General features: G+C 32.9%; 2 protein-coding genes and 1 pseudogene across 3 annotated transcripts; 1 reads left to right on the top strand and 2 right to left on the bottom strand.

Annotated features, from left to right (window-relative positions):
• The first annotated feature begins 5,276 nt into the window (after positions 1–5,276).
• Positions 5,277–6,002, top strand: LOC123219590. Its single transcript, XM_044641594.1, has one exon. It carries the CDS (start codon positions 5,354–5,356, stop codon positions 5,816–5,818), a length of 465 nt encoding a protein of 154 aa, XP_044497529.1. The 5' UTR covers positions 5,277–5,353; the 3' UTR covers positions 5,819–6,002.
• A 192-nt stretch (positions 6,003–6,194) lies between these two features.
• LOC123219254 lies at positions 6,195–15,566 on the bottom strand (annotated as a pseudogene).
• A 2,804-nt stretch (positions 15,567–18,370) lies between these two features.
• On the bottom strand, positions 18,371–23,240 carry LOC123218094 (protein LSD1-like). Of its 2 annotated transcripts, none has more exons than XM_044639313.1 (8): positions 23,059–23,240; positions 22,890–22,972; positions 22,411–22,524; positions 21,071–21,181; positions 20,236–20,351; positions 19,080–19,160; positions 18,917–18,970; positions 18,371–18,803 (listed from the first exon to the last, which is right to left on the bottom strand). In XM_044639313.1, exons 3-8 carry the CDS (start codon positions 22,520–22,522, stop codon positions 18,762–18,764), a joined length of 516 nt encoding a protein of 171 aa, XP_044495248.1. In that variant the 5' UTR covers positions 22,523–22,524; positions 22,890–22,972; positions 23,059–23,240; the 3' UTR covers positions 18,371–18,761. The 2 variants fall into 2 exon arrangements, with proteins under 2 accessions (XP_044495248.1, XP_044495249.1); XM_044639314.1 differs by having other exon boundaries at positions 20,236–20,348.
• Between the last annotated feature and the right edge of the window lie 2,762 nt (positions 23,241–26,002).

The following is a 26,002-nucleotide window of genomic DNA, read 5'->3' as shown; positions in this document are numbered from 1 at the left end:
AATCCATGGAACTTAACCAAGTTTGGAGTCTAATGGACTTACCACCAGGTCGAAAACCCATTAGAAATAAATGGATTCTCAAAATTAAACGAAAGACGGATGACTCAATAGATAGATATAAAGCTCGCCTAGTGGCAAAAGGTTATACCCAACAAGAAGCTATAGATTATAAAGAAACTTTTTCGCCTATTGTAAGGTTTACTTCAATCTATGTCATTCTAGCTATAGTAGCACACTTAGATCTAGAATTGCATCAGATGAATGTCAAAACAGCTTTTCTTAATAGAGAGCTTGACGAAGAAATCTACATGGATTAGCTTAGGTTTTGAGGTAAAAGGCCAAGAGCGCAAAGTATGCAAGCTCCAAAAATCTATATATGGCATAAAACAGTCATCAAGACAATGGTACTTAAAATTTCATAAGACGATATTGTCTTATAATTTTAAGATGTTAGAACAAGATCACTGTGTTTATGTGACAAGGTCTGATAACAAATTTGTAATTTTATCTCTTTATGTGGATGATGTGCTGATAATTAGGAGTGATTTGAAATATGTGATGATCATTAAAAATAGGTTATCTGTAAATTTTGACATGAAAGATATGGGTGAAGCAAATTATATTTTAGATAAAAATCAAAAGGGATCGTTCAAAGAGACTTTTGGCTCTGTCACAAGAGCGTTATATCCAAAAGATTCTAGAATGATTCAATATGGGAAATTGTAAGCCCGTAGATAATCCTATGTCAAAAGGCGATTCATTGAGCCAAGATTTGTGTCCAAAGACTCAAAACGAAAGAAATGAAATATTCATAGTACCTTATTCAAATGCAATTGAAAGTCTCATATACGCGATGATGTGTACTCATCCCAATATATGCTTCGTTGTTGGATTGGGTAATATATATCAATCGAATCCAAGAAGGGAACACTGGAAGGCTGTAAAGAGGATATTGAGATATCTAAAAGGCACTGTGAATTATTGTTTATGCTACTAAGGAAATGATTTACATGTCGTTGGCCATTCGGATGCTGACTATGGTAGTGATTTGGACCAACGTAAATCAACTTCAGGTTATGCTTTCTTACTCCAAAATGACGTCATATCTTGGAGCAGTAAGAAACAAATATGCATAGGCTTATCCACAATGGAAATAGAATTTGTAGTATGTTCTGCTGTTGTGCAAGAAGTTGTTTGGTTGAAAAGATTTTTTGAGAATTTGGGTGTATTAGACACAACAATTGCTCTTATAGTTATACATTGTGATAATCGAGCTGCGATAGTTTTCACAAAGGATCTCAAATTTCACAATAGAACCAAACATATCTACACCATATATAACTTTGTCAGAGACATCATTTCGAAGAAGGAAGTGATAATACAATATATTTCTACGCGTAACATGATTGTTGATCTTCTAACTAAATCGATCTCAAGAGATTGTTATTTTTTGCACATGTTAAGTCTCTTGGCTTGCATAGAATATGATAGATGACTTGTTGAGTATATATTATACTTGTAACACAATGTTAGAACATCAAAGAATTTGAATTTATTTTATGTATTTGAATTCATGGTGTTTATGGATATACACATTGTTTTTTGAAAACTCAACAAGATGATAATGTTGCACAAGTTTGATTGGCTCTCTCACATGAGCAATCGCCTTTGACACTGAGGAGAGCATGCAAAGATGAAACATGTTTCTTGAGATTGATGCCGCTAAAAGAGCACACTTAGAAAATGAGAATTATTCAAGAAATAAGTTATTTGATATGTCGCCTTGATGATTAATCAAGATAGGCTCATGACTTGATAGATTTGAAAATGACCGATTTGGATTCTCCACGTCCAAATAACTTGTAAATGTCAAATATGAGTTCTTAATTGATAAAAATATCTACAAGATTAGAGAAATGATTAAGAACTCAGGTTAGGCGCTAAGTGTAGCGACTAAACTAAGATCTGTACAATATTGGTAATGACATTTTGAAAAGATACACATTGTAGCACATGATTTATACCATGTGTATAAATAAGATGACCATTTAAAGTAGTGGAAGGATGAATCCGTACTCCTTCACTATGTGAGACTTTATGAGGATTATCTCATGATGGTACCCTTTAACTCTTTGCTATTATTTAATGTTTATTCTTAATGTTGTTATCTTAGCTTAGAACTTATGGCTATGAATGATTCAGTCTATGAAACATGACTAGAAAGCAGCTAAGTTTAAATTGAGAATTTTGAGTATAAGAGGAAGACTTATATATTATGTGTGTCTATTGGTCGGCCGGTCATGGATTGAACTTGATCATGAATACATAGAAATATAACATAATAATAAATGAGAGATTAAAGGGAGCTAGTGTTATCGAGTAAGTCTAGGGTGCTGCGAGACTAACGCTTTATTTTTATTTTAGGTTGAAGCAACTATGTTATTCCTAACAGATACCTAGTAAATTAGCTCCCAAGTACAGGTTGCTCGCAAGGTTGCATGACACATTTGCTAGTATAAATTGCTCTGTTCTGTAAGACTTCTGTAGAATAGTATTATGATTCGGATCACCCCATCATGTGTGAGTAGGAGATATTGGATCTGGTCCATCTATGATGGGTTGACCCGATCCATTAGGGTTACAAATACAATATTAACCCATGATATGTAATATTCTAATTTTGCCCTTGACAGTTATTAAAGATAACTGTCACTCTCTCTCTTATTTAATATAGCGTAACTTCCATTGGGAGATGAGAACTCTTATGCCAAAAGATTACAGAAAACACAGTACTTTTTTATTCTATTTTTCTGGAAGAATTTTACAAAAACAAGAAAGTAAATCAGCAAAGTGTGTTGTGGATACTCTCAAGAGTGCATCGAATCACCAAATCATCATCAATTGTTAGATTCAATAAATCGGACATGTTTTCTGTGATCCTAGAATTGGTATTATTTTTTCTTACAGTTTAATACTAATTTATATATATATTTAAATAAGCAACAAAAATAAATTAATATACTTTATAGATTTAAATAAACCGCTTAGAGTGGGTTTTTCAATTATTGAACCTTTAATAAGAGAGGCTAATAATCTCTCATAGATTGATTAAGTCTTACTTCAAAATCCGATTGTTATAGTTTTTTCTCATTGAAAACTGTTGTAAAAAAAGTTTTTGGAACAGAAGAGTAATCAAAACATATTTTCAGTTTTTAGGTGATTTTTAAACACTCTTCAAATTTGAATTGCATGATATTTCAAATATTTTTATAAGGTCAAATGACTCTAAAGTTTGGTGCAAACCCAACTTTCTATCCGCTAATTATCAAAAATCTAAATACTTATTCATTTGTTAAATTTTACTATTACGGTTAGGGGTAAAATTGTTATTTAGAGAGTTTATTTAAAAAAATCATTTTCCCACCTTAGTCTTAAAAACTAAAAATTTCTCCCTTAATTTCAAGTTTTCCAGATTTAAAACCTGACTTTTTTCCCCCTAAGTCTAAGGTTTGCACGCCTTCAATATTTTTTGCATTGTGCCCCCCCTCTAAAAGAATTTAAGTTTCACCCCACTTTAATATAGGTTTCCAAATCGTCGTCGATGACCTTCTCCCTCCATCTCCACTATTGAGCACAAGTCGTCAACATCGATATCCCAACCATATTTTTGTCGTTCGATACAAAAATCAACTGAAATTGAGAGAGAGATCTCACTCGATTTCAGCCTCCTTGGTGTTGGCTCGCTCGATTTCATCTATCACCAATGCGCACGTCTCTTCATCAACGCATTCCCTCGACGCTCCTCTATTAACAACAGAGACAAAGTCTTCATCTTTGATGGACATCTACCGAGATAGAAATGGGAGGAGATGGATGTCGACAACTTAGATAGGTAGAGAAGACACTAAAGACGGAGGGAAAAGGTCACCATGGAAAATATGGAAACTAAATTTGAAATAGGTTTAAATTGAGATTTTTCAAAAGATTAGGGGGGGGGGGGAGTGTGAATGGGAAAAATGTGAAGGTTGCAAACTAGATTTGGGGATATAACGATCAATTTTTAACTTAGGATATATGAATGGAAGAGAGAATTGTAAATTTTCAAAACTAAATAGAAAGAAAGAGAGGTAAAATTTTTTTTTGGATATTAATTAAAATAGGCAAAATTTTATCCGCTTAAACTTTTTTAGGCAAACCTACAGTCATTTTACCTTTATAAGTAAATTTATTTGTAATTCTAAAAATACCCTCTCAGTCCTGTATGCGTAGGCGCTGGAAGGAATGTTTGAGTGCGTGGGTGCGTGCGCAGTGTGCAGTGCGTGCAGAGTGCACGCAACCTTATATAATATATATAAACAGAGTGCGAGGGTGCATGCATGCACTGCACACACCCTTTTTTATATATATATATATATATATATATATATATATATATATATATATATATATATATATATATATATATATATTAAATATTATAATATTTAATATAATATATATAAATAATAATAACAATTTTTAAATATATATTATATTATTATATATATTTATTTTATATATATATATATATAACAGTGTGATACAATGCGAGGGTTCGCACTCTATTATATATATATAAATTATTATTATTATTTATATATATTATATTAAATATTATATTATATTTTATATATATATATATATATATATATATATATATATATATATATATATATATATATATATATATATATATATATATAAGAAATGGTGCGCGCAGTGCATGCAGTGTGCACACCCTCGCACTCTGTTTATATATATATATATATGAGGGTGTGCGCACTCTGCACGCACCGCGCACTCCGCATGCATCCCACGCACCCACGCATCCAGCGCCTACGCACCCTGTATGACACCTACAGGGCTGGAAGGGTATTTTTAGAGTTACAAAAAAATTTGCCTATAAAAGTAAAACTACTGTTGGTTTGCCTAAAAACGTTTACGCGGAAAAAATTTTACCTATTTTAATTAATATCCTATTTTTTTTCTTTAACTAAAATTTTTAAATAACAATTTTATCTATCAGTAATATTAAAATTTAACAAACGAAAAGATATTTAGGTTTTCGATAATTAACAAGTAAAAAATTAAATTTACATCAAATCTAAAATGAAAAATAATTATTTAACTTTTTTATAACTCTTATTAAAATTTAATTTAATATTTTATAATACCTACATAAATATGAGGTATTATAATTACGTCATCTTATTTAGAACATTCAGAAGAGTAAAAGAACCCCAACGCCACCACTGATTCCCGACAACTCGACAACATAATCGACCCCCTGATCGGAGTCTGCGTGGACAGCGCCATGTTCCCGCTCTCCGCCACCTTCTTCATACCCATTGATGATTTCCTGCCAAATCTTCACATAGACCCCTTCATTTTTGCTTACCATGTTGTCCCTCAAAGCCTCACTTACTCTGATCTTCGTCTCCTCAAACTGCTCTCCCGCCTCCTCAGTCTCTTGCCCACCAAATCGATTCTCGTGACAAACGCTTCGGTCTTGAACTTCACTCTCTGCGATTCTCTTACTTCTGAACCTGATTTTTATCTCACTTCCACCGTTTCCGTTCATGGGGTCAATTGTTTTCTTGACTACTCAGTTTATGGTGGAAATGACACTCTTTTCTTGCCTGAAGCTTCACCTCCGTTACCGCGCCTACCTGCTCCAATGCCCTTGTTTGCTCCCACGGTGGAGGAGATTAGAGGCGGCAGCGCCATGGTAGTGGTAAAAAGTCAGATGCTGCATGATCGTGCCGGGAGTTTCGAGTGATTTTGGTGGATTGTTTGTGATGTTTTGTGGGTTCAAGATTTTTCTGGAGCTCGCTGCGTGTTTAATTAGGGGACGACTGAATTACCTTAAGAACTGAGCGCAAGTTCGCCAAACTAGTAAAATATCGAATCAAAGCTGGAGACGAGAATATCTTTCTTGAATTCAATTCAATTTATTTGTTTTATTAATCTCTTAACTTTTAAAATATTATATTTAAATTTTATAACTTACATATTTATCTATTATTTCAATATTAAAAATTTTAAATTTAAAAAAAAATAAATGTAAGATCGAATATTTAAGAGTTAATTGATATTTTACTCGAATAAAACCTTGAATTCATAACTCACCAAGCCAACCAACACTAAGCTCAATCTCGAGCTCAAATCAACTTTAATCAAATTAAACCCAACTCAAAACGAAACAAGCTGCAAGCAACTCAGCTCAGTTACACCACTTGTTTACATCTAAATGTACACAAGTGAAAGCAGAAATAAAAATGGAAGGCTAGCCACAACTTGAAAAACTAAAATGGGCATACATTTCATCAAGGTTAGCAAGAATTTTTCGGTATAAAAAGAGGCCTTAAATCTGATCAGTTAAACAGCATCAGCACACTACGAATTGAGGGCACAACTCACGCCCGGGAGCTCTTTGTTAGATCTTTATGGATTCTCAAAAGAATTGGGACCTAACAAATTGAATAAGAAGCTATGTTGAATGGAAAAAAATGATGGCACCTACTTGTTTTCACTTCTGTGTTTTATCTACATTGTTTCTGGATCCCCTCAATCAACGCTGTGAACGCTACTCTCCTCCATTTGGTGCTTTGCGCCTCGCTGCAGAGAATTATGTGCATTATATGTAACTCTTTGGGACTTGCCTTTCTGAAAAGTCCTCGCAGCATGAGGTGTACCTCCTCATCACCGGATTATGGCCTCCTACAGATGGACTGTTCTGATCTTGCTCTGAAAGAGAAATGCTGAAAATTTTGGTTTTGGTTTCTCCAAGAGAGCTACCAATTCCAAATGAATTACTATTTAACTTCACTAGTATTGCAGAAAATCTTTGGTTTGTGGTCCCAGTATTCGACGCATTGGCGATCTGGATCAAGAGCCTCGATAGCCTGTGAATAGAAACAAAATGTTAGATTTTCATAAACATTCTCATAGCATGTTTGTGGGCAAGCCCTAAGTTATGCAGATGTTTGAGAGCAATCCAAAAAATATTTATAATAAGGCGCTAAAACAAAGCAGGTCTCTCTGTGTTACTAGTATGTGGAAATCATTTACATGGTAGGACGTATTCCGTCTACAGCAAGGAATTTTCAGTCATCTTAAAATTCAAGGTATGATTTATGTATAAAAGAACCATCAACATTTTTTAACCAGGTTTTGAAATATAAATAGGGTCTGCGTAGACAGGTTGTGGTCTCTTGACTGCAAGTAGAGATACTTCCCCGAGCATACATGAGAAGGAGAAGATTTTGAATTTTAGATGTGATTCTATTATATGGGTGGTTGCAGAATTCAATCCGAACCTTGTAAAGAGCAATAAAAACATGCTAGGTTTCAGCAATAATTCAGTTTACCATTTCAGAATAAGAGGAACTGATATACTAAGAATTGGGCATATCTTAAAGGAATGACACGATAAATAAAAGGATAAAGCAATACATGCTAAGCGTCAAACATTTACGAACCCTTTTTCTTTTCCCTTTAAATTAGGATATCGTACTAGAAATGGCACATTACTCTAGCTATGGTTTTATATCCTACCATCTATCAAAGAACAGTTGATTTATCTAGTACAGTGGCATAGAGGAAGCTTTACCTGAATAATAGAAGGTGAGAGAAACCCAAACATTTCAAGCCCATTAATGTGGTGCGAAGACTGCTGAGGGGGCACTCTTCTTTCCCCTAAGCTGTTTCTTTTTTTAACTTCTTGGTTTAGTCGATTCAGCACCATATCCCAGCACTTTTGTGCCGAGAAATTTGCAAAGCTCTCACTTGGGCATTCCTCTAGTGTAACCTGAAATTTTGGTGCCAAATGTGAGGAGAACACACAAATTTAGGCTGGAAAAATCCGGTACAATGTGAAGCATCTGAATTCAAAATTTTCCTTGCTAACCAACAGTACAAATGCCACTTAACAAAGTTGTAGTCTGAGAGAAGTACCATTACAATTAAATTGAAAAGAAATCTCGGCAGTTGAAGAACTCAAAAATAAATAAATAAATAAGTTTCATGCTGTTTCTGAACCTTAGCTCCAATTCATACCTCTTTGTTAGTTGATATTCTAGTACTCATCTTCAGTAAATAATTTACAAAGCTCTAATTTGGCAGGTGCTAATTAAAAGTAAGGTTCTTTTATGATAGCAATTGTACAGAAGGAAAAAAAAAGATAAAATATAAAAGAAATGGACTTTTAACATGTACTCAAAAACAAATGTGATTATAAATTGCCGTATCCCACATAAAACTAAATAAACATAAAACTTTTTCTACAAATAAATGTGGATGGGATGATGTGGAGGATCTGAATCTTGTTTCTTAAACTTTGATGACTAACAACTTAGATGAATCATCCATGCATAAGAATTTCAACAAGGAAAAATTTCAAGTTTTATTATTAAAGTGAAAACAAAGAGAAAAGGCCCACCTTAAAGAGTGGACCAAGAAGGCCTGCATCCACCACTTCAGATATATAGCTACAAATTTTCCCTGGATTAAGCACGCTATAAAAATTAACACGACTTCTGAATCCTGCAGAATCAACCAAATTAGCAGGCAAAAAAATTAATTCTCTAATGCATTAAAACATTACAATTGAAACAACTCATAAAAAATCCATGGAGAAATTCTTGTTCACCAAACCTTTTGGGTAAATGGTCTGTTTACTGCCCCACAATTTTCCACACATGACACATCCAAGTTTTATTGGTTCAACAGACACATTCAACGTTTTCATTTGATAGCTCTTATCAGTCATAGAACGGCCCATTTCTGAGCTGCTGATAATTTCAGTTTTCAACAAGTTGCCTGATGGTGCTTTTGAATGTTGTGGTGACATAAGATCAAGCCCAAATAATTTACCATCAAACAAACCGGCGTCCTCAAACACCCTTGAACATGAAGGTCGAACCTTACTTGTAAATTCATGAGAAACTGATATATAACAGTCACTATCAGGTTGCATTTTATCTAGTTCTTTCACAGCACCAACACTACATACTTTCTCTGCAGTGCACACTGATATAAGAGTCGTCGGATTTGTGACAGCTTCTTTACCACAGCTGCCAGATACATACAGCAACTTGCTTTGATTTTCATTAGAAATAACATCAACATTTAAATCAAAGCAACTCTCATGCTCCACCTTAGCTTGTTTGTTCATAACCTGAGTTTCATCGTGAACATCATTATGACTTGTATGAGATGCACTTAAACCATACATTCCTTGCTGGGAGTCAGGTTGGACAACTTCTGATGAAACTTGACTATGAGAACAAGAAGGATCATTAACATCCAAAATTTCCCCCATTCCAGGGGAAGAAGAAGAACTTCCTTTTTCCTTTTGCTCACAACACTGCATTGGAAATTGTTTACTCTCCAGTTCCCCCTTAGCTAGAAAACCATCAGTACCAATAGGAGACAATCCAACATCTATGGATGCCCATTTTCTTAAAGCAGCTAGTCCTCCTTCCAATGCCTCAACTAGTGTGTTTAATTCATCCATGGTGTAGCGGAGAAGGGCAAATCTATTGTCTATTTCACACAAACAAAAATTTTTTGCATGTTTAAGGCATGCAAATCGATCAGGGGAGCACTTACAGCCCGTAGCAGAAAGGTGTAAATCATAGAAGCATGAGAAACACTCTCTCTCAGTTTTAACATCAAAATCTTTTTCCATCTTTTGCAATTTCAAAGAAGTTGGGAGCTGCTCTAGTCTTTGTTTCTTCATCTGCACCCTTGTCTAAAGTCAAACAATACAAAAAAAAGAAAAGAAAGTCTCTCACAATCACTTTATGGTTACTTACAATCACCTGTGCACGTGTGTGGGACTGTCTGTGATTTACTGCCTGAGAGTAAGTGTGAGTGAGAGATTTAAACCTTAATTGCCTTGGTAAGCATTCCATCCTTCCCACAGAAACTCTTCCACCTCAAGTTTCCAGGTGTCTCCTTTTGAAGCGCTGATAGCTCCCAAAGGGCCTGGACTGCAGCCTGTGCTGATCCAAAAAGCAACTTGTCATGGGACAGAGATGTCTTGCGATGCTGCTCACTATAGAGCTCCACTGCTTGTTGCCCATGTGCCAACCAATCAACAGGAGCCACATTCACAGATTCAGCACAGTTAAAGCCACAATTGAATCCAGAATGGTATGCCCTTGGAAATGTTAAAACAAATTCACCAGAATGCTGAACAGCACGATATACTGGTACGCCCTCTGCCTTCAGAACTGATGGAGATAACTGAGTGACCTGGTCCAAGTGAGGCATTATAAATATTAGGCCTAATATGATTGCAAAACAAGATGCCAGAATCTCAAATGCCCATTTGAAATCTGAAGAAATGTGAAAGAGAGGGTGGTAATGATTTATAATATATGTCCCTGTAAGTACCTTTCTCCAAAGTACTGGCTATTTTTCCATTTTGTTCCCTTTTCTCGTTTTCTTGCTCAGAAATCTTTTACAGTTGATTGTTTTATGGTCCAGTCACATTGGTCAGTTTTTATAACACTCTCTTGGATAGTTCTTTAGATATTAAGTTAACATCTCTCATGATTAACTTGTTGTAGTCTATATAAGTTAATTCCAGAAATAAAAACATAGAACTGTCCACTTTCTCTTCAAATGCAAAAACTATAAGTTAATTATATCTTCATTCATGAATTTACTATTCTGCAAAACATCAATGCAGTCTGGGAAGAGTAAAACGCTTAAAGAATTATAATTAAAAAAATCAAAGAGAATTTGCATTTTTCAATACTGACTTCATACACATACATGTCATAACCAAGCTCAAACAAAAGTGTTGTCCAAGCATGGTAAAGGAAGCTGTAAATAAGCTTTAAAATCCAAAAAAAATACTTACCAGTTCATGCAACAAATCAGGTTGTTCCTCAAACAAGTCAGGTAGATGCTTATGCATTGCATTTTCCAAAGTAAAAGCATGGCATCCAGGTACTCCATACCATATTTTTGGATCACCCCAGTGTAAGTAGTTCAATGAATAAAGGTGGTGGTCCTCAACATGCTGTCCAAAACCACAACACCACAAAAAAGGAAATATATAAATAAACAAATAGAATAAATCTACAAAAGTGTTTGCTTTTGCAACTTAAGGACATAATTAGTTAATTACTTGACTTGAACAGTAGTGGCTAATATGAAAACCATCTATCTATTTTAGTGTAGTTGCAACTAATTAGCACACCCTAAATCTTATACAATGTATATGCCAGTGGTAACATATAACTAGTTTCAGGATGTGATGTCAAGGCAAAATTTTACAACAATAATCTATTTCAACAAATTTTAAAACCCTGTTTTTTGCTACAAAATAAGACACAACAGAAGACCCTCCCTGCATTTTTCACAAATTAGGCCCACAAGCTGCCAGTAGAGTTTAATACAATCCATTATTCTAATTATCTAATCCACATTCCAGAAGTAAAACTTCAGTGTAACTGTCTGCACGTTCTTAAGTTAAGAGTGCATATAAATATAGAAGAGAATGGAAAATGATAACTTAAAAAGCTTTGGTTATGTTAATTTTTGCAGGAGCTGGCAAATGACTTAATGGGTTTGGCCAAAGGTAAGCCTAGGGGTGCAAATGAGCTGAGCCAAGCCGAGTTGTGCTTCGCTCAAGCTCAGCTCGAAAAATACTATTTTAACCTTTAAATTTTCAAAAAATTAAAACCTCAAAACTAATATATTTATCAATTACCCCTAAATTCAAAGTTAAGAAATAAGATTTTAAGGGTGTAAGAGCAATATTTGAAACTTTTAAGGTTTTATTAATAGTTTACTCAATACAATCCATGAACTCACATGCTTACCAAGCCAGCCAGCATAAAGCTCAAGCTTGACTCGAGAGCCAAACTTAAGCAGATTGAACTTGAGCCCGGCTCAAGATAAGTCAAGCTATGAGCTACTTGCAAGCGGCTCAGCTAGTTTGTAGCCCTAGGTAAGCCTAGCCTAGATCATCTAAGGGAAAGTGACGGAAATAAATTAAATTTACAATAATATGTCACTTGTAACCATTTAATGATGCAGAACTTCAACAGCACCAATCAGCAGTACATACCCAACAAAATGAAGAGAAACACATCCCAACATACAGCCATGGCACTAGAACTCCTGAGATATCACTTCCTTCAAAACATAGTACAGAACCAGGAAGGCGTGGTAAGTTATTCAAATTCCAGCCTGATGTTGCATACTGATTGGAATCACTTTCAGTTATCATGGTTGATGCCTTAGGAAACCCACTTCCAAAAGCTCCTGTTTCGAGGTCAGCTCCATAGTACACCTACATTATGACAGAACAAAATTCATCCATTAAGTATTAACACAGAAAACAACGTACAAACCAATACAGGGAAGAAAACCTATCAAGTAACCATATTTCATACCTCAACCTCATCTGTTGGTCGCTCAACAATCCGCCAGTATTCACCTTCAATATCATCTACAGAGGGTTCCCATCTCTTGTGTTCAAACCCATCAGACTTTAACTCCTCATACTTATCTGTACCAAAATAACATGCTTTAAAATTGTCAGCATATTTTTGAAAATCCTCAAGAGTAAAATCTGATCCTGAACGGAAACCAAACTTCTCATCAGTCTCAGAAGCAACATTGGGTTCTGAGCCAAAATTGTTGTTTCTCCTTGAGGATCCCATTCTTGACTGTCTTCTTCGCTTTCGCTTTCGGCTTCTGATTTTCTTCCGCATGGGCTCCCTATTTTGCAGTAAGTCAATTTGCTGAATTCGAGTAGAAAACTTGGCATTTCGCCACATATCTTTTGCCTTAAGAGGGCATGCTGGAATCCAGTTAGGCGGAGGAACAATTCGACAGATACCATAGGATTCTGCTTTTGTGTGTATCTTTGCGATGTAACCAAGTGTATCTTCAAACTCCTAAAGAATTGAGAATCACATAATAAATAAAAAGAGAGACAAGGTTAGCACTAAAACAAAACATGAGATGTGCATTCTCTGACAAGAGAATACCTCAACAGTTGGATAAAATACTGGAGCTTCATCAATTTTAGGCTTGCATGGTTCAGTTGGATCCGATCTAGCTGAAACCTGATGCCACCAACAGTCACATTCCTCGTATTAGTATCAAAAGTTAGAAGAAGAAAGCAATTGCATCACACAGGAATGTCAAATGAGCAGGTAATATGCAGTAATTCTATGATGAGCATACCAAACACACTTTCAATTTTCCTGAAATATAATTTCTTCCAGTAAGCTATAGTAATCGATTCTTGGAATACAAAAGCTTAAAATGGCCTCATTCTATGAATTAGATTGTGCAATCAAATGGCATGGAATAAAGAGTTGATGACACCTATAAAAGCCCCTAAATTTGGCATTCACCACACCAAGGTATTCATATAAACCCATTAAGTACCATGACAAAATGAGGTCAGACATTGAAAATTCTGATTATTGTGTACCTTTGTTCTTTGAGGACCACCAGAACACTCAACGGTAGTTTCAGTTTTTGGGGTGTGCTTCAAAGAATGATCCTGCCAAACAACTTCAATTAGAAATCAAGTATGAACAAATTCAATTCATAATCCTGGACTTATTCTAGCACAAAGCAAAATCCATAACCCAATAATTAGGAGTGCAAATGAGCCAAGCCAAGTAGTGATTGGCTGAAGCTCCAACTCTACGAGCTGGTACACAAAATTGGCTAACTCAAGCTTGGCTCGAAAAATTATATTTAAACCCCCTAATTTTTAAAAATTACATTTAAACCCCACAAATTACATATTTATCAACTACCCCCTCACATTCAAAGTTAGAAAATATGATTTTAGGAGTGTAAATACAATATTTAAAACTTTTAAGAGTTGTTTGATATTTTACTTGAGCCGAGTCATGAGCTCATGAGTTCATTGAACTGGCCAACAAAAAGCTCAAACTCTACTTATTTGCACCCCTACTGGTAATGGAAATATTGTTATGCAGTATTTTCTGTCGTTCCAGCATCAGATTGGATATGTAAATAACAGCACATGATCAAGAAAACAAAGGCCAGTTGAATCAACATACAGAACTATGTATACATCATATATCGTTTAAAACTGGCTCAGGCAAAGCAAGCGACAATATAATCTCTGTGCCTACATTAAGTAGACAATTTTTTCAGAAACTCTAATCCACAAACAACATCAAGCAAATGAATCACATATCATTTCATCTTTGTGCCTATATGAGTGTACAACACATATCGTTTAAAAATGGCTTGGAAGAACTGAAAATGCATTCAGAAACTCTAATCCACAAACAGCATCAAGCACATGAATCACAATATAAAGTTTTAAGGTAATAATTATTTGGTGACTTTCTGTCATCAGATTCGTCTTCAGATATCAGATGCAAGATCAATATAATCTTTGTGCCTATATTGAGTAGACTGTCTAAATTCACTGGACTGGCAAGGAGCTCATCAGTTATCACAGGTAAGTATTCACAAAAGTAAGGTCACAGGATACTCGTCAGCAAGATACCTACAGATCCTTCCAGACTAACAATATTCCAATGACTATCAACAGGCTACACACATGACAGCAACAGCCGTACAAAATAAAAATCCTGACATAAGATTTACACTAATCAAGGAGAGAATTGACGGTGGGACCAACATTACCTCCACCCTTTATTCTCCTCATCATAGCCAGTAAACCACCTAAGTCTCTTGGAAACTTTGACAATGAACAAAAAAGATGTATAAACTAAATTGGTTTTCAAGCAACAGGATCAACCCTAATCACAAGGCAGCCCATTTAACAGAAGCACTTCAGAACCGAAAATTTGTAGCTCGTTGCAAATAACATTCATGAAGGCACTGCCACATACAATAAGCTTTACAGACTCACAGAACAAGTTTCATGAACTATCATTAACTTACATTATAATCAATCCATCCCAGTCCAAATCACATAAACAAAACTTGAAAAAAAAAACATTCAATATTCTTTCAAACAGGGGAATGAGGATCATCAAAAAGATCACAACTTATGATAAAATACAGCAACCAACATTCTCAAATAAACATGACTATTATCATCTGCAGAAGCCAAACAATGCCTAATAATAATAAATAGAATAAAGCTTTCAACTTTACCACAAAAATTGACAAACAACAGATATCCAGAGAAACTTTGTGACATATAATTAACCACATGGACAAATTATAGACAACCCACTAAAATTTAATAAAAATGAAAAAGAAAAGAAACATAAAGAAAGCTACCTCTTTGCTATGAGATTCTGCAGTGAATTTAGTCAGTTCCATTGAAACAAAATTCAAATAATCCTTTTATTCTTATATCTCTGAAAAGCCTAATTGATCAAAAATACCCAATTCCATAAAAAAAAAATTTCATTTTTATGGAACCCCAAAAAAACCAATCCAATTCTTTAATTTTTTTTTAATAAATTAGATATAGAATTGACTTAGTAAACCCTAATTAAGGTAAAATGGGGATTTGATTTGACAATTGATCCAATTTACCTTTTAGGACAAAAACAAGGAAAAGCCTAAAGAGCAAGTAACGTATAATAAGTATGAATCCAGAACGAAGGGGTGAGATGGGAGAGAGACACGTGTAGGGTGAAGATTTGATTAGAAAATAATATTTAATTATTATTGATATAAAAATTGAAAAAACAATAGATACCCTATCCTCTTCTAACACGTTCTTGATATCCAACATTAGAGAAGTAAACCTAGACACATATTCGCGCACAGAATCCGTCGAAACCAGCTTCTTGAGTTTGTCTCCGGCTAACCATGCCACATTTAACAGGTAGAATTGGTCCTTCAATTTCTTCTTCAGCACAACCTACATCTCGATATGCGGCTTGACCGCACTCACATTATCCGTTAATCGAGCCCGCCACCGTTGGTTAGCATCGCCTAATAAAATCGATAAAACTTACATGTACAACTTAGGATTACAGACAAGACAATCCACTCATGTTTTGGTTTAATTACTGTTGCATCTAGTTTTAATATGTCTTTGATTGAGTAAACTCAAAAATAATATTAATAAATTTTTAAAAACTTAAAATTACGTAAAAATATTTCTAAAATCTTATATTTTTATTAATGAATAAATATATAAATTATAAAATTTGAAGTAATTTTTTTAACTAAATTACCGTAAATTATTTTTATTTCAAACTCAACCTTAGTGTATATTCAATTGAATCGAGTCAAGCCCAATATTACTTAGCGTAGCTCAATTGCAATGTTAATAGTAGCATATGAATGAGTAATATGAATATTTACTTCAATCATGTGTTATCACTAGGATAGATTTGAATCTCGAATTTAAATATTAGTTTGATTCGAATAAACCTAAAACAAACTTAAGTTAAAAGAGTTCAAACTTGAATTTAAAGTGTTTTATCTTATTGAATTTAAGTTTTGGTTCTACTGGCTCACTAAATTTATAAAATTAAAAAAATTTGATTTAAATTTATTGAAAAGATATCGTTTTGTCCTATATATACTAAAAAGTTAATTTGTATGTTCAAATATTTTTACACATAGTTTTAAATAGGAATTTAGATGATAAGATATCGTTTTATTCTATCGAACGTGCGAGAGAAGTTGCGGTATTGATAAAATAAAAATTTATCTATCATTGCCATTTTATAATATTTGTTCAACTAAAACACTAATAAATGAAAATTTAATCAAAAAAATTATTAAAAATATAGTTTTATTATAAATAAAAAATGAACGACCCACATAATAAAATAAATTATAATAAAATTATGTATATAAATAATGAGTATTAATTTATATTAAAAATAATATATCATTATATAAATATAATTGAATGATTTTAAATTAAGGATAAAATATTATTAATTACATGATAACATATTATTATTATTACTAAAATTAGTTTTCATTATTAGTACATATAATTTTATTTAATCAATTAATTAAATATTATTTACATCTTTATCAAAATTTTGGGATATAATTTAAGAAATATTATATTGTTTATAATTTTATTAAGTGTGTGCCTCAAAAATTGATTGGAACATTAAAGAGTGGGCTTGACTTGAGCCAACTGAGGTTTGAGTCATTATTCGACTTGAACGAGTTGAGTTCAACTATCTCATATTTTAGTTTGTCACTTTTAAGCTCAATTTGAGATCAATATCTTGTCGATGTTGATGTACTAAAACTTATTTCTTCAACAATTTTTCTTTTTTATTCTCTTATAATTTTTTTTTTCAATAACTCTTTATTTTCTTCGTTGACATTAATATCTTGTAGGCCAATTCGAGCTACTTGAACTAATTGTTTTGAATTCAAATCAAGCTTAAGCTGAACCTTATTCATATTAGGCTTCACTCGAATCTACCCGTATTGTGTTATTTAAATATTTTATATTATTAAATGAGTAAGATGGATCTTCTTTTTTCCCGTTTACTACATCTTCATGCCTTGCAGATTCTGTCACCCAAAAACAGAAATGGTTAATATATGGCGACTCGGAAAGATAAAACAGATGACCAAAATCAATCGTAGAGTTTCATAAGGCAAATGTGAGTGAGAAACAAGTAGATTTCAATGGGTGGTCTAACCAACAACTTAGTTTTCCTATCGAAGTGTTTGGTGGGTGGGAAAATTTTAACTCTGCCTATTTGTGTAAAGATAAATATTTTCGTCAGTAGATGAAAATTATCTCTAACATAGTTTGTTTTAGTATGATGTTACCCCTTTATCAACAATTGAATCATGAAACTAAGGGTGGATTCGAACTGGTGCAAAATAAGGTTTAATTCAAACTCAATTCAAATTTATAGAAGGATCACTAGAAATGATGAAGAACAAAATTGTTAGAGAAAAAAACATCACTAGAGAAGAATAAAAGTCACTGAAGAAGCAACAACTTTCCAATGATTCATTGAATTCAAACCGACTTGAGTTGAGGCTATCCCAACTCGTTTCAAACCAAACACCGAGCCAAGGTTGATTCAACTCAAATCCAGCCCTTCATGGTCCAACAATCAAAGATTATGAATCATGCCAGTAACAATGGTTTGAGATCATGAGATTGTTCTAAATAAAAGGATTTCTGTGGTACTTAAACCAGTAACCTTACTGTTACCAACCCCAAATACCGTTCCTGCTAGTTTGTTCTATTCTGTCAATCAATCTAACAAGTCCCAAATTTTCATGGTAAGCTACGAAACATACAAAAACTGACCTCCCTTTCCATGCATGCTCTTAAACTTGACATTCAAAGCTTTCATATAGATACAGAAATAATAAATTTTAATACAGAAAAAATAAATCTGTATGATATATATAGCAAGTTCATCCATTATTTTGTTTACTGGAAAGATTACATGCATTAACATCACATTCAAATTCAATCTTTACATAATTTTGCCACAAACATAAGGTCAATTTTGAACTCACACAAATGGCAAACGATTTGTCCCCTTTTCTACTACTTGTGCACTGGAAATGTACATCACACATTAAAAATTTTCCAGCACCTCATTTAAGAAATGGTCTTTCTTTTGTTTTGAATGAATATAAACTGATAGCTATCTCCACAATATACACAAGCATTCATCAAATCCATCTTTCCAGAAATGTGTAAAAAGGATTAGGACTACTTCTACCAATTTAAGCCGCAACTTATTGGAACCCCATTTGATGATTTATTTCTTTTCTGTTGTGATGCCGACAACAACGTTGCTCACCTGCAATGTTCAATAGAAATGTGCATCAGCAAGAAATGTTTTTGCCCAAGAAAGATCTAATGGGAAAAGAAAAGATAAGATAAATTGGGAATATTAAGTTAAAAAATACAAACCAATTTCCCGCTTTCATCGACAGTCATAGGATTTTCAACGACGACGGTTTGTGTCTGAGAATGGGGGAGTTGAAGCAAAAGAAGAGTAAAGGATTCAGTAGGCATCAAGGAAATTAAAACTGATTTTTCTCATGCTATAAAATTGGTAAATTTAGTTACTTACTGTTGAAGAAGAAGGCAATGTACCAGAGGTGGCTGTTCCATTAGATCTGTTTGCTGGAAGTGGAACCCTCACATTTGCCATCTGCAATATACGAGAAAGATTAAAACTTACAAATGCTTCAAACCGATATGGAAGTAAAATTGCTAGTTTTTGTTGATGGAAAAATCAAACACCTAATTGAAAACTGAAATTGAATACACAAGCAAACTAATGCAATGAGAACAGCTCCAGAAGGACCAAAGAACGAAACTGATTAAGAATCACTACTAGTTTCACTAAAACAGAATCTAATAACAGAAGCATAAAGCAACACAAAATGTTTAAGAATCATCATGCTAGAGTAAGACTGTGTCTAGATTCTGAAATAAAGTGAGACTATAACAAGGATAATAGGATTTTTAAAATGAAGAGCTTCCTACCAGAATAATTTTAAGATAAGAAACTATGCAAAGCAGTACACCAAAAATTTTTTTCCTTACTAGAATTACCATGCTAGAATACTGTCTCACAAGCTATTTTGAGATATTCAAGCAGGTATGGAGGGAAATAAGAAGTTAGGTATATAAATCAGGGGCATAATTTTGAACATCTAGAAGGAGTTATTCAACAGATTAAACAGGGTTTGATATGGAAATGAATTTGAAAGCAAAAGGCTGGCTAAAATTGAAGAGATTGCTGTATTAAAAATAAACACAAGAGGGGTCATGCTCAACAACTAAATGACTTTCCATTCATCAAAATATTAGAGCCAAAAAAAAAAAAAAAATTGTATGGTTATTTATGTGAGCTTGATACTTTTTTTTTTTCCTCATCTTAAAAGTCCTGAAAGTGTGTCAAAAGTACCTAACAAGACATAGTAGTCGATCTTGACCTAAAATTATTGGAACAACCAGGAAAATCTATATTTGATTTAGGAGATACCCTGCTACAGAGGAAGTGTAGGAATTCCAGTTCAACCTGTGACTCAAAACAAAGAAAATCTTTTATCCTAACAAAACACACACTTAACTGTAGACAATTTAAGACAACCTTAATAGTTCTTCTAGCCCCTCAGCCAATGACTCACACAATAAGAACCCAAAAAAACTAAAACCAAACACAATAAGAGAGAAGCAATGCTTTGCTTAACAACAATTAAGATACTTCATATACTTACACCAACATTAGTAACATAGTGACAGACTGCGCATTTAACCGATGGAGCTCCATAAGGGTACATTAGTGTTGTCCGGCAGTGGCCACAGTTGACATGAGCAACATGGTTGGTAGCTACTTTACAAACAGAAAAAAAAAAAATCCATGACAAACAAGTATAAATGTTAAAAGAAAACGTAAAACAATTAGAAGTATACACAAGTTCAATCAAGGAATGTAACAAACAATGATATGAGACATGCTGTTACAGCCTGCGAGATAAGGAACCACATCAAGTATACATATTGATGGCATCCATTTCATACATGATCGGAACAGTATCAACCAGTCAAATTGCCATAATTTAGAGAAACCAACATCCAAAACTTTGTTATTAATGAGAAATCATACAACTGGTGCAAGACAAGACTTAAACACAAAACTATACTTGAATGCAATACTGGATTGTCAACAATAAACAGATTTTGTGCCCATTTTAAGATAGAATTCAAATACAATCATAGTTGATGTCCTTCAAGGTAGCAGCATTTGTCTCTTTCAAAAAATTCTCCTCTTCAAAATTCCTTAAAAGAGTTATGCAATTGGTCAAGTTGCTTGTACCTAGTACACATTAAGAAACCAAGCCACAGCCTCATGCACATGTGCACACAAATCAAATCTTATCTGCTCACATTTGAGAATGCATAACCCAAAAACGACACAAAAAAGACCAGAAATACGCATAATTTGGTTTGATTTGAAAATAGAATCTCAAAAGGTTGTGGACCCTGCCTCAATAAAAATATACATTCCAAAAGTACTCATCATAAACTTCACATCTTAGGCCTATAATCTACCTGGTGCAAGATTCACAGTGTGGCAGCAGGAGCATCTCACACTTGTTGCTCCACATGTATACATCAGCAACGTCCTGCAACCTCCACATATAAGTTGGGACATGTCCATCCCTGCAGCACATTACACAAATTCAGGCAATCAAAACCCAATAAAGTAGATTATATTTCCTGTAACTTTATTCACAATTCACTACATAACTTTTATTGGCAAATAATAAATAGGCATGGATACTTTCACTACACCATCCTTCTTGAATATTGCTTCTTCGCCCTGCCTTGTACAGTTGGCTCCTTACCTTTGATTTTGCATCTAAATTCAGATTTCCCATTTTTTTAACAAGAAAAAAATACCACAAAAGGCTACTTGATTATTTGGATTCCAATTAATTTTGTTGATGCAAGGAACACAATATAATTTTATTGGTACAAGAGTGACATGAGAAAGTGAGGGAGAGATGTAAGAAAAGGATAAGATCAGAAAGTTAAATATAGGGCATTTTTAATATCCATTCCTGATGCAACTTCATTTTTAGAACAAGGGGCACAAAGTTTGGTAAAATTTACACAATTATGAAATATACTGTTAACATTTTCAAAGTATTGGATCAATATGATTGTTTAGGAATGTAATTTCTATAATTCATTGATTATAACTGATGATCACCCACTCACCAAAATTCATTACTCAGCCAATGAAATTGGGCCTTGATCATTGAACAAATTAATGCAATATACACTTAATAGGATATTAACAAAGCAATAAAGTCAATCACCTAGGGATGTTGACAACCTGAATAATTTTTAACAGAAGCTAATGTCTTCTACCAAGATTTGCCTGCTTTTTCTAACATAATAGAGTACGATCTTAACAAAAAGAATGACAACAGTTTGGAAAATCATGGACACAATGGTCTATATACTTTCAAGGCGGAAAACCAGTTGGTGAAAGACATTGAAAGAAAATTTGTAAATTCATAGTTTCCCAATCTACAATACATCATCAATGATGACAACATCTGATAACTGATAGGTTTTTGGATTCTGAACTTCCAGTATGTACTAAAATATACCATAAACTCCCTCACCCTACGAGACTACTACAATAAGTTTCATATTAGGCAGTCTTCCAAAATTAACCCTAGTTTCTAATAAGAAAAATCAAGAAACAACTGTCCCACAAGAATACACTAAATCCATTAAAGGTGAAAGGAAAGTACATGACACAAATGTTTGAAATTTTCAAATATTCAAGCATGCAGACAACATCACTATTCAGGAAAACACCCACAAAACCAAAAATATTAAATTACCACCACATTTTCAGTAGGATGGAAGAATACCTGGAAGAGAGACTGATGTAATCGTATTACATAATGCGCAACAAACATTTGTTGCCCCTCTAGGATAAAAAAGAATGCTCCTACACCCATTACACACAATTTGACTCTGCATAGCTGAAATTCGTCAAAATATTAGATGAGGCTTCTTTTTCCAACAGAGCCAAATTAAAAAAAAAATGCAAAAAACTTGCATAGCCAACTATACGCTCTTGTTCAATAATAGTCCAATTCAATAACAGCAAAATTGAATTCTCCAATCTGAATATCTCACACAATTTAAAAAAGGAAAATGAACACAAAATTTACTCAATATAGAAAATTAACAGAGCACAGGCATATAAATAACCAAAAGTTAAGTTATTTCATCGGCACTGTTTAATTTTATGTATAAAAATCATAATTTTTACAGTTAAATTAAATTTCCCGACAAAACACAGATGGATTATCGAACTAATCTTCAAACTTAATCAATGAATCACCTGATTATCTTCAAAGAACTCCGATTCCAAAGCTTGAAACCCAATCAAAAACCGATTATTCTCTTCCTTTTCTTCCTCTTGTCCTGCGAAAAAACAACCAATCAAACCCAAATTCAATAAAACCCAAAAAAGCTAAAGAAAAAAGAAAAAGAAGACCCAGTAGCCTTACCGTGAAAGGAAGAGAAAGAATAGAATGGGAATAGCGACGACTTAATATGAAAAACTGATGACAATAAAGATGAATTTTGATGAAACCGAAAAAAAAAAACAGTTGGAGGGGAACTGTTAAATTAAGGGTTAACACAAAAATCTTAGATAAAGGAGGGATTAAAGAAATTAAATTAGGATTTGGATGGGGAACTGTTAAATTAGGCTTAGCCCATTTCCAATACATACATAGGATTTTAAAAACTTAAACACCCACTTACCTCTAAACTTTTATTAAAATTATTATTAAATATAATTTTAATAATTATATTAAAAAAATAACATTTTTCCCTCACCCCAACCTAAAATTTAAAAAGTTAACATTTTATCTCTAAAGTTTGTTTTTTTTTTCCAACCACTATCATTCTAGTCAATGGTTGATCTTTTTCATCCATCTTCTAAATTCGATCACTCTAGAGACACTATCAATGGCTAACATGCAATGAATCAAAGAAGGAAGGTCGATGGATCTTGTAGTTCTTCAATTTGTCATTGTTCCTTCTTCAATTCATGGTTGAGCGTTGTCATACATTATTTGAGTCATCATGAATCAATCGGATGAAGATGAATTATTTTTGTTCGACTAAAGAGATAAAAATGAATTTTTTTTGTCTTTTCATTGGACAAAAATGAACTTTATCCGATAAAACTGTTCTAGTGAAAAGATCAACGGTGAGAGAAGAAGATGATAAAAAGGTTGATCGACGATGAGAACAAATTTCAGTCGTCAGAGAAAGAAGAAAAAACTCTAAAAGAAAAAGTTAATTTTTTAAAACTTTATCTAAAGAAAATTGTTAGTTTTTCAAACTAATGAAGGAAAATAAAATATAATTTTGTTTATTTTAATATTATTAGTAAAATAACAATTTTATTCTTTAACTCTAACAAATTTTTTTTTAAAATCTCACTAGTGTATATTTATCTTTGCAGCAAACCTTGAGTGGGAAATAATCCTTTGGCCTTTTCTTTTTGCAACAATAGATTTAAAGAATTAAAACAAACCATTTAAACGGTTGGATAGGATGGAAAAATCGATTTTAATCAAATTAAATTTATATTATATATTTAATGATAAATTATAAATGATTATTTTAAATATTATTTTTAAAAAGTTAATTGATGGTCAAACTAATCAATTAATCTGATTGTTTGTTGGAACGACCCCTCATTTTCACCAGGTGAACGTCTAATCCAATTTAAAAATATTTGATATGACTAGATTCGAATCGAGTCAATTTGAGCTCGAGCTCAAACTCGGCTCAGTCGAGCCCAAAACAAGTTAATCTTAGCCAAGCTTGCTCAAACTCGAACTACTTGTCAGATTTTCTAATTAAAATTTTTGATACAAAACGACGTTGTTTTGATTGATATGTATTAAAATGACGTCGTTTTAATAACAAAAAATGAGCCGAACTCGAGCTCGACTCGATCGAGCCGGAAACGAGCTGGCCTTAACGGAGCTCTGTTGAGCTCGAGCTCAAACTCGAGCCAACTCTATGTGAACCGAGCCAAGCTCGAGCTTAAGGTTGACTCGGCTCGAATCCAGCCCAAATATTGGGTTATTATAACAAAACATGAATATTTGACACAAATACTCTCCAAAATTTAAAAATTACATTTTAGTCTATGTTGTTTATCTTGTTTGACACGTCCACTCTATTAAGAACATACTCACATTCGGTTTCAATTAGTATTTTCACAAATTAAAACTCAAAATCAGATTAATTGTCTGTAGTAATGTAAATTTGAATTAAATATAACATCTTTAAATCTAAAATTAACTAACAATAATTGTTGAACGAGATAAGATTGACCACTCCATCTTAATTCTATGAAAAAGTTGTTAAGTTTAATGATGCGGGTATTACATTGAAATTTTTACTACACCGTATAATCCATATAATATTAATTAATATTATTTAATCCTAATAAAATTTTGTTATTTTAATTATGTATTAAGATTAGGGTTGGACTCGAACCGAACTCATTTAAGCTCGAACTCGAGCTATTAGCCAAAATTTTTAATTAAAAATTTTAATACAAAACGACGTCGTTTTGACTAATATGTATTAAAATGACATTGTTTTAATAACGAAAAATGAGCTAAACCGAATTCGAGCTTGACTTTCATGAGTTAGAGCTTAGCTATATATAAACCGAGTCGAGCTCAAACTCGGTTCAGCTCGAATCCAATCGTAACTAAGATATTGTGTGATTCTAAAATTTAAAAAAGAAAATGTTACACTGTTTAAAAACCTTAGAAAATTTTAGTTATTATAGCAAACCTCAAAAATGGGTTTCAAGATTATATTAATTTGATTTGTTTGAGTTCAAATTCGAATTCAATTTAAATTATACATATTTTCATAAAACAAATTAAATTCAAAACTCACTCAAATTAAATCTAAAACAATATTATTTTCAAAGCAAATTTAAACTTCAACTCATCGATCTTAAGATAACATCAAATCAACCCTTTTAAATTTGAATCAATATCAAACTGGATATTATTCAAGTTTGACCCAGTTAAATCCAACCCTAATAAATTCTCTCTTTTAATGATATAGATTAAATATTTTTCTTTTCTGGAGTTTATAAATTCAGTTTGAGACCCCAAAAATAAAAAAAAAGGGGAGAGTAATTCTATAGTATAAAGTTTGCTTAGAAAGGTAATATTATATATACAAACAACAAAAATCAATAGATACAAACAGTCTAATTAACTAATCTAATTATTTATTTTACTTTAATTTAAAAATAATAAAACTATATATATCTATTTTAATATGTATCATCAAATAATTGAATGAATTTAAATTAATGATAAAATAATATTTAATCATATAATTTCAATCATATGACACATTATGTATATATATTTATTTATATACCAAAAAACGAACATA

Source organism: Mangifera indica, chromosome 6 (assembly GCF_011075055.1).
Source record: "Mangifera indica cultivar Alphonso chromosome 6, CATAS_Mindica_2.1, whole genome shotgun sequence".
Taxonomy (NCBI): Eukaryota; Viridiplantae; Streptophyta; class Magnoliopsida; order Sapindales; family Anacardiaceae; genus Mangifera; species Mangifera indica.
Note: the sequence above shows the minus strand (reverse complement) of the source record. Positions and strands in the feature narration are given on the sequence as shown.